The sequence below is a fragment of the Sprattus sprattus genome, assembly GCF_963457725.1.
Source record: "Sprattus sprattus genome assembly, chromosome: 1".
NCBI classification, from domain to species: domain Eukaryota; kingdom Metazoa; phylum Chordata; class Actinopteri; order Clupeiformes; family Clupeidae; genus Sprattus; species Sprattus sprattus.
In genome coordinates, this window is record NC_137920.1 from 45,082,399 (window position 1) to 45,093,098 (window position 10,700).

At 40.3% G+C, this 10,700-nt stretch overlaps 1 protein-coding gene across 1 annotated transcript; it reads right to left on the reverse strand.

Moving 5' to 3' along the window:
- Window positions 1–2,277: 2,277 nt before the first annotated feature.
- On the reverse strand, window positions 2,278–10,396 carry entpd5a (ectonucleoside triphosphate diphosphohydrolase 5a; the record flags this gene model as incomplete). Its single annotated transcript, XM_080852614.1, has 13 exons — window positions 2,278–3,546; window positions 3,692–3,807; window positions 4,542–4,598; window positions 5,294–5,437; window positions 6,864–6,965; window positions 7,149–7,210; window positions 7,325–7,404; window positions 7,869–7,957; window positions 8,535–8,570; window positions 8,841–8,916; window positions 9,256–9,399; window positions 9,569–9,648; window positions 10,036–10,396. 13 exons carry the CDS (start codon window positions 10,394–10,396, stop codon window positions 3,463–3,465), a joined length of 1,431 nt encoding a protein of 476 aa, XP_080708740.1. The 3' UTR covers window positions 2,278–3,462.
- Window positions 10,397–10,700: the final 304 nt, after the last annotated feature.

The window sequence follows — 10,700 nt, forward strand, 5'->3', positions numbered from 1 at the left end:
CCAAGATATTTTAAAAATAAGCATACATGTAGCCTACACATTGACCCAAATGATTCAGGTTAATTGAAGCTGCGTGACATTTGATTTATTGTATGGCTTTGTAAAAAGCCGGGAGATAGATATATATGGGGATGCGAGAAACCCTCCAAAAGTAAGCAAAGTCAAGCAAGCATGTCAATATATTGCCGTGATTGTTTCTGCAACGGGGCACCCGAAAACGTTGCCGAAAACGCTATAATGACGTCCGGAGACGTGGAACATCCAAGCTGGAAGGTAACACACGTTCTCGTGCCTTCACGGGAGGTGGATCTGCCTCGACCCAGGATCTGACGGCAGCAGAGGACATCGCCACGTCTACCCTCACGCCTGAGAGCGTGCAGGGATTTGGGGGCATGGAAATCGGCACCCAAGCCAGTGCACCAGCTGACCAAACCCAAGGTACATAAATAAAGTCCACATACACAGAGATGAGTTTACAAGATTTATAATAATACTGGCATTAAATAAATGCAACAAAGCCATACAATAAATCAAATGTCACGCAGCTTCAATTAACCTGAATCATTTGGGTCAATTGTGTACGCTAGATGTATGCCTAGTTTTTAAATGTCTTGGATACGGATATCACAATGATTTCCTCATGTGGTAAATACTTTATTTTCCTTGTAATTATATATGGCTTGCCAAACAATTGGTGTAAATCTCTCGTGAAGACGACAGAAGTAAAGTGTAGCCTAGGTCCTATACTGTGCCGGCAAGCACATGCGCCCTTAAAATAGCGTTCTGAATACGCGTTACAGACTTTAGACATTGCGCCTCACATTAGACCAGCTTTTTTTTGGTCAATGGCGCACGGCGCACGGCGTTGTTTTGAAAACTGCAAAATACCACTTGCGCCAGAGAAACGCCTTCTCTGTTCCGCCCCCGCCCATGTCGACGCAAGTTCATTTCGAAGCGGACCTCTGGAGGGAAAATCGCGCTGTGCGCCGGGTGCAAGATAGGAATGATACTTGCGTCGGTGACAATGTCACTTGCGCTGGGTGCAAGATAGGGCCCGAAGAGTTCCTAACAAACTTTTCAGCTAATCACAGTACGTATATAGATGACTTTGTGGTCGGGTGAAAAATATAAATAAACTTCTGCCTATCGATAAAACGATACCACAACAATCACAACAAATATAAACATGCCAAATAAGTGTAATACGTTGAAGTTCATTACATATGTTAATTTTAAAGTTCATGAATTATGATGGGCATTTTGCACAGTTGACCTACCTCAGTCAGGCATACCTCCTCTGTCTTGGTTATGGCAACAGCACATGAATATAACTTGCAGACCTGTAGTTTATCACATCCCCAAAGGTTGCTCCAAACACCAACACTAACCTAACACACTTAATTATGGCGAAACTCTCACTCTTGTCAATTTCCATGTCTTACAATTGAATTAATAATTTATTTCAGTGTTGAACTCAAATTAAATATTACCATGCCGGGTCACTGCTCCCTCTCCTTCTACCCATTCCTCTCTCTATATAACGTACTGTATTATGTTGTTGACACTGATGAAGTGTCCATGTTACTTGTTCCTCTCTCTATTTATCAAACAGAATTATGTTGTTGATACTTATGAAATGGCCATGTTACTTGTCGTTCTCTGTAAGGTGACCAGGGTTCGTATCCCAGTCATCCGGGTTCATAATACTGAGTACTCTCCCATCCCCAACCCCGTCCAATACCATAACCTGGGTCGTATCAAATTCGTTGTACGCCCCGAGGGGATCTAATTTCACAATTTTAGCCTCAGACATCTATGAACTTACCAATAGAAAAAACTGAACTGGTTCATATTTTCAACAAATGTAGCTGTTACTATCTTACCATGCACACTTCACCAATGACTGACTAAACACAGCAAAGCTTAATGATACTAAAACCATCTAACCTTAATATAGTCCACCAAAAGTTATCCAAATCACATAATGAAGTATAATAGAGGCTATGCTAGACATGAACTAGTAGATAGCTAGGTAAATATTACCTGGATTACCAGAGTTGCTGTCTACACCAAATTATACCTTTTTTTTGAGAATCTCTAGTTTGAGTATGTCAGTGAACAAAGTGCTTACATAGCGTAGTCCAAAGGATGTAAGAAGTCTGGTTAACATGTCATTTATTTGATCATTTTATCTGGTATATTTTATTCATGTCACATTGTAATTAATAAAAGCAGCAGGAGCTTTACATTAGCCAAATAAACATTGAAAAAGGCGTTTTGTAGCAACAGCAATGGTAAATACAAACACTAAAGCTTTAGGTGTTGAGCTCATTTACACAACACCAAACAATGGTGAATGTTTTATTTCTTCTTTATATACATTGTGAATTAATGTGCATAAAAGCATACCAAAAATGCTGCACAGTCATGTTGAAAGTGAAGAAATAATATGATCATGCTATTTTGCACAGTAAAAATCCTTGTGGCCCCCTTTGAGGACAAATACAGAATAAAGTGGAAAAAGTAGTACCATTACAAAACATAAGAATTCACAAAGATCAACAGTGCTTGTAACAAACTAGATTTTTTTGAGGTTTAATGTTCTTGTATGCCATCATTAATATGTTAATATTATGGATAATATGATTATTGGGATTGATACCTGAGTCTTCAATCATTGGAAACATTTCCTATCAATGCCCAAGTTAGAAGTTGTGAAGTCCTTGAAACTGTATAAAACTGTACATTTTTCATAAATCAAGAAAATAATTTTTTCAGCAACTTGCAATTTTCTTTCTGTGCCAATATGCAAAACTACTTAGCCTCTACAGTAAAGTTGAAACCTATATAAATACACAAAATATATATTTCAGTGACAAACAAATTTATTATAATTATGTTTCTAGTTCACCCCTTTAGACATATACATATTAGTTTAGCGCACTGTAAATTATTTATTTATTATAAAATGAATGTATTTTTATATATATATATATGTCTGTTGTAGTAAATGTTGAACAAGTGTTGTTAAGATTCCTTCTAAATCTCTAAAACTAAAACAATAAGGAGCTGCCTCCCTCTCTGGCTGCTACTATAATGTAGCATATACGTGTAGCTCCGCAGAAGGAAACGGCTCTCAGAATAGCCTGACTTTACCCACAAACATATCCTTCTGGATGGAAAGAAGAAAACCATAGCAACCCATACAAAAAACAGACAAAGCTCGTGTTAATTAAGGTCATTAAAATGTACAGTAGACGAGTCCACACAGAACAGAGTGAGTCAGTTGGGTGAATGGGTGTTGATGACAGGAGGGTTTGGTGACCACAGGGCTGGGCCTGCTAGGGGAAGCAGCCTAGGACCTAAAGGGCAGGAATCTCTGATGGAAGTAGGGTGTTCCTCAGCTGTCCAACACTTCCACCCATGAGCCCCTCACCTCCACTTCCCTTGTATCCAAAGGTCTTAGTGAATATTAAAGTTGTTAAAGTGATCAAAAGTAGCACCCAGCGCCCAGCTCGTCTCAGCATTGTTGATCTTCTTGGCCAGCTGTGAAAGAGGAAATATAATGTACTGTTTGAGGGGTCTTCTTTAATACTCTGAAGCAGGTATATACACATTAAAGCAATACATGAACTTTACAGGACTTCATAACCTCAGCCGTATTTGACTGTGTAGTTTATCAGTGTCTTACCTGCAGCACTGTGCTGTCCTTGAACCCAAAGCCCTCTTTCAGGAGGCAGGTGATATAGGTCATATCCATGCACAAGAAGGGACTTATAGGGCGATATTTGGTCATCTTATTACAGACTGCAAGACAAACACAAACATGGCCACACAAATGAGCTCGATCTGTCTCTTGTGAGATTCAGCTGACTGGACAGGGGAGTTGTGCTAGGAGCACGTGGCAGTGCCAGAGGGTCTGCATATGATTGATGCCCAAGCCAACCCACAGGGGGGCACGCTGCCAGATGTAGGCACAGGGTGCCCTGTGTGTCTTCGCCCTCTTTTTATTGGCTGCTAGTATGTGTGTTCATGTGAATGCATGTTTAGGTTTGCACATCCTCTGCCAGATTCCCCCCTTTTGGACAAACATAGCTCCTCAATTGGCACGGTGGCATCTTACAGAATTCACCAAGTCACGCAGCCATCAATCTGATGTGTAGTGCCAACACAACTCATGTGTCACACTCCATTCTATCAGCTGGCCACAGGGACAGCAGCGTGTGCACATGTGAGACATTGTTAGGAGTCCATGTAAGACGTCATGACACTGCACACAAAGAGCCAAATAAGCTGGTTAGTGAGATTTTAGCGCCTTCAGAATCTCACACTGGGCCGATGTGTTTGTGTGTTTGAGTACAGGGTGTATTCTGCGAGAAGACCTTGTGCTGCTAGAGCTGTCGTTTTGGGAAGCCTATGTGATTGTTAGTGGTCTCTCAAATGCAAATAAGCACAGAGAGTTTATGTTTGCACAAAGTGTACAGTCTGAATGGACCTGAGGGGGAACGCAGAGAAAGTCACAGCAGGGCATCATCTCTCACCTTCCTTGGCTTTTTTCTTGAAGTCCCTGACCTCCACAACACCACCACGGGAGCCATCTGACAGCAAACAAATAAGAGTCTGTTGGATCAATCCTTCTGCAGCCCAATGTCTTATAAACATGCTTCATGCTTTACTTAACAACAAAATCACGGTTTGGCTAAGGACAGCTGAGTCAGTGGTTGCCTAGCAACAACAACCAACTAAAAAACACAGCAAACTGCAATTTTTTTCTTTTTAAATAGTAGGCTTCAACAAAACAGGCAGTGCGGTCCACCTCTGTCTGATCAGGGCCTACGTCTGGACACTGCAGGGCGTTTCAAAGGCTACTGCTTGTATTTTTAATAACATGTTGGTCATTAAGAATTTCCAGCTGTAAATGAGAGCTTTGATATCTTTTTTAAAACCTGCTGTTTCATCGCCCTCAAATAGCTTCATTCAGATCCTCTGTCAGTTTAGAGCAGCCCATGTTTGTTGAGTGTTACCACAACATTTGAATTTACCAACCTCTGAAATTATCCTGGCTGACCATTCAAAAGGACCATTCTTAACTTGTTTTACGAGTGCCTTACCAGTCAAATAAGGCCTAACAAGTTCATATTCTGTTCTGAGACTTCACAAATGAAAGGGTGCCCATGCTTTTGCATAGGTCATAACTATGACGAAATGACACTGCTGTACTATTCTCCCCTTTTTTGTGTAAATTATGCATTATGAGTTTAAAGAAAAAGATTCCAGCAATGAAATCACTCACCAATGAGGCCAGACTCGACTGCTCTGTCATAGTAGTAGGAGAAGGCGTAAAAGATGCTGCTTCCCTTCACTTCATAGGGTTGGTGGACGATGCCCTTCACTACACGCAACACCTCATAGTAGCAGAGCTTGTATCCAGCATAACCTAGGAAAAAGATCACAATTCAAGTCAATTATGTTTTACTCACAAATAATGTTTTGTGAAAGCTCTCCCATCCAACACTGTTGCTATGTATTCAATACCACACAGTGGGTGTGACATGGGTATGAGCCTCACCTCTAAAGACATAGAAAAACCTTTAACACGTTTGTCAGTCAACCATCATGGGTGCATGCACACAATTAGCAAACCAAAAACTGCCTAGGCACACTTTAGCTCCGTTTATTACACTACATTATTCACATGTGACTGTATCACATGGCAGTGGAGCCCAAGTCAGGTTCAGTCACAAGTTGTAGTTTGCATGATAACAACGACAATATAGAGATTGTCAAGTATATAGATTGTCAAATACATTGTCAATATAGAGACTGTCAAATATATTGTCAATATTGTCACACTAGGCATCATTGAATATTTCTACATATAGTAGAGCATGGAAAGTCTCAAGAAAGTCGGGCAAACCCATTCAATAAAGCACCACCCCTCATTACTTGTCCCTCAAGTGTTATAGCTAGTGTTGTGTCCCTCCAGTGTGGTGGCCATGTCTACACTTGTGATCTTGTTTGCCATGGCTACCCCTGCTGGTTGTGTTGCCATGGCTACCCCTGCTGGTTGTGTTGCCATGGCTACCCCTGCTGGATGTGTTGCCATGGCTACCCCTGCTGGTTGTGTTGCTGTGTCCCTATTCTGTTCTCCTTCTAATCACCAGTTGAAGAACATCTGGCGTAGGCTTACCTGCCTGACATATCTGTGCACAGAAGGGTTCACCAGTGTGCCTAGATTAGGAGACCTGACCTCCCAGCCTTGGTGTTCATGGTCTCCGTTTCATGCCTTTTGGTAACCTAATCTTGCCTTTGCAATGCCTATTCTCGAATCTCAAAAGGGCCTCTCACTGGCAGCATTCATACTCATCCATACTCAGGTGTCCATTGCTCATTTTAACCTCCTAACATACTTTCGAAGTTGATTTACCTGTGATGTTACTGGGTTTATTTCAAGATTTTGTCTTTACTTGGCATTATTTGATCTAGTCAAATATTTGATCAAAGTAAAAAAGTAAATCCATGACTTCACTCTATTTTCTTGTGAAGGACGTCTAAGGTTTTCACATATTCAAAGATGCTGCAAAAACACATTGTTTAAGTTGCATGGGTGTATGTCTGTAATTGATTTGATGCCAGCTGGTATGTTCTGGCTGGAACAGTGACTGAAATGTCAGAAGCAATAACATGACATCCTAACAAGAGAAGGTAACATGCACAGAAGTACAATATCATTCAAACGTATATATATATTTCAAACATAATTTTTGTCAACTATCATTCACCTTCTAACTTAAATCAATGCAACTACAAATAACATGTTTAATTCTAGGTGAGGCATGTCCACTTTCAAATGTTCCACTTACCATCTGGGACCCCACTGACTTTGTATGTGAGACCACCAAAGGTCCAGTCCTCTCTGAACTTCTTTGGTAGACAAGAGCTTGTGAAGACTTTCCAATCAAGACCTGTGAAGAATGCACCAAATCAAAAATTGAAATCAAGGATATCTTTATGCAGATCTATTTCAGAACAGTATCTCTGTAAACTGAAGTAATACGGATATCTTTATGCAGGTCTATCTCAGAACAGTATGTCTGTAAACTGAAGCCTATTTCGGAACAGTATCTCTGTAAACTGAAGTCATTTACCGTCAGCACCAAGGGCCCCAAGTGTAGCCAATCGTGCAGCAACGAGTCCATTGCCAAGATAACTTTAGGAAGGATAGATTTGAAAGGATATAAATTAAACAGGTATCATCAAATATCTATGTATATTCTGTATAATACTTATAAAATAGTTAAAGCTCCCCTGGCAAACTGGTTACCTGTGTGTGTAAAGCTCATATGTGCCGTTAAATAAGTTGAATCTGGCAATGTAGCTGGGAGGGGCAGTATGGACAGTTTTCTGTGTAAACAGACATTTAGAAATGAAGATGTGACCCAGGCCTGGAGAAAGGCCTAAGAATTCATATATGTTCATGTGTACCGCAGATGGAAAACAAAATGACACCTAATGACTACCATAATAACATAAAAACACAGCCTCACCTTAATGACTACCATGTTTAATAACATCAAAAACACAGCCTCACCTTAATGACTACCATATATAATAACATCAAAAACACAGCCTCACCTTAATGACTACCATATATAATAACATCTAAATGACAGCCTCTACTGTGCAGCTCAACCACAACATAATAGATATGTCAAAGGGCATTATCCTGTGCCTGGTCCATCCAACTATTTATACCTGGATGGAAACGGCAACTTTTTGAAATATGAAATGTGAAATATACTGTCTTTGGTATTGTGTAAGTACTACTGTATTTGGTATTGTGTAAGTACTACTGTCTTTGGACCAACCTTTGATTTAGGGAGGAATGTAATTTGGGTCGACCCGCCACCCAGGTCCAAGATGCCAACTGTCTTCCTGGTCTTGGCATACAAGTGACCTGCAATAGACATTTAGAACAGACATTTAGAGCATTTTAGTCAAAATAGACATTTAGAATGAGGTATGTAATGACAGGACTAGATGTTACGAAATGAAGTCTGAAACCATACTGAACACTTAAAACCACTATTGATTTTTGTCACAAAGTAGGGCTGGCTTTTCTTTAAAAAAAAAATGGCTCATGGCAATACTGGACTAGTCTTGGAAGCACTTAGCTGTCTGGCTTTTACTGTGAAGTGAAGTTCATGTTCTATGTCTGAACCGAAGGGCCTCAAAATTAGATGTTATATTAGTAATGAAGAATTATGGAAATAATAAAGGATATGTTGTATTGCATTCCTGCTTGTATACCATTCCATTTCTGTAGGTCAAATATGAGATCACATGCCAACAACACTAAAGGCAAGCATAGGTTTTGTTTCAATGGGATATAAAATACTAATGAAAATCTATATGCGACCTGCGCTAAAAGGAACACAACGATGACATGAGACCTGTGTCAAGGCAACAGTATGCATATGAGGAAATGTGTCATGAGAGTAGGTGACATCCATTCAAAAGCATGAGCTTCTTACCTGTTAAGAAGTTCACTGTCACCCAAGCCAACACACCTATTAGTGAGAGAGGTAAATAAGATGTTCATTTTGTGATGAATGTATCAGAATAGGTAGCACATGAAAGATTTATATAATAAATGTTATATAAATTAATACATACATAGAAATTAATAAAAGTGAATAAATAATACACATTGTGAACATTCTTAATGTAAGGTATCATGAACATTAGGTTGCTCTCCTCTTCTCAGATGTGATCATATTACTCAATACAGTAATAGTATATTTTCTTAAACAAACAAAGTATGGGTATACATTATATACCTTCATTGGTGCCATTCATAAGGGACACACTGTTGTTAGGCACAAAGAAAGGTGACTCTTCAAAGACTTCTTTAACCTGCAGGGATATGACAACATATATGCAATATGTTTAGACAAAAAGGATTTGAACAGATTCAATGATAATACACAAGAAAAGAGTGCATATGCACATGTCTCAGGAGAACAGCTTCAATGATAAAACACAAGAAAAGGGTGAATATGCACACGTCTCAGGAGAACAGCTTCAGAGCCCTCCCCCTTCAATGTTACACACCCAATAGTTCTGTCTGGTTCTCTATTTATCTGTATTTCATTGAATCACAATCTCTGTCATTGGGCGATTTTAGTTTTTTCTGCCAAACTGACAGAAATCTGAGAGGAAAATGAAATGAGTGCATTAAGTCCCCAGTCTCACCTCATCCAGAAGGGCTTTAGCCTTCTCCTCTGGAAGCAGGCGGAGTCCTGCGGTAGCTTTCAGTATTACAGGGGTCTGTTTCCACTCACTCTTGGGAACAGTCTTCTTGGCCACCTTCAACAGCTGCCTTATGGTGTCCCCACCCTTGGAAAAGAATGGTTACGAAAACTACTTTAAGGAACGCACTCTCATAGTATGACTATGAATTCCACTTTGTAAGATCTATACATACAAAAATGTACATTATATAGACCTGTAGATGTTTCTTGGCTGGCATTGAGTTAACAGTTCAATATATTCACAATGAACCTACCATGTCAGGCTTGTCTGCATATGCAGAGAGTCCAGGCTTCACAGCATGATACATTTCATTGTCCAAGACCGGTAACGCAACTGAAACCAGCATCAACACAACAGGTGGTGGTGTCAAAGATTGTGAGGACATGAACTAATTGTTTTTTTAGCCTGTGCATTGTCGGAAACATGTCAAAACTGTGCAATACTGAAAGCATTTTATAATTACAATGCTCCATTATAATCTTAAAACCTAGTTTGAAGGTGGATAGATTTTCTTTCTATGATGTTGATAACATTAAAGGTATATTGTAGATTGAATAAATAATAACTCAAATTGTATTCAAAGAACTAATTAGCTACCTGAATTTACACAATAAATCTGTTTAAAGCAACATACACTTAATGTATTTAAAACTCACCTCATGCTAAATGTATGTTGATTATACAGCTGAGTAGAAGAGTAAAAGAGCTGAGAACACTCACGTGGATCCTTCTGGATGAACTTGTAGATGTGCACTCGGGTGCCGGTGCTGCCCGCATCAAACATGATCCCAAAGTACACACGGCTCACATTGACTGGCTGCTGCACCTCGGGAGCTGCGGTCACCTCTGGAAGCCCAGACATGTCAGTAGTCCCCCCCGACACCTCTGGAGCATGGGACTCAGGTGGCAGCTGGTTGTCCATGCTACCATACTGTCTTGGGGCAACATGACTAGGCATACGATGGCTGATGACATGGGAGTTGTAGATGTGGTGGCCATAGTATGTCCCCTCCACCAGAAAGAGCCCCCACATGAAAGCCCATATGGAGACTAAAAGTGTTAACAACTTCTGTTGAGCCATGTTTTCACTCTGACAGCAGTAAAGAAGCACAGAACATAAATGAAGTATAGGCTCTGTAGCTTTTGCTGTAAAAAAGCTTTCTCTTTCCCTGGCTTGGATTGTTAGCGTTGACAGGGAGAGGTGGCTGAGTGGTGGGCAGCCTGAGCACGCACAGGGGAGGACAAGGGAATGAAGAGTGAAAGAGAGAGAGAGAGAGAGAGAGAGAGAGAGAGAGGCAGAGAGGGACAGAGGCAGAGACAGAGACAGAATACCCAGGCACACTCAGAACCGGCTAGCCATCTGTTTACAGTATTTAAAGACATAC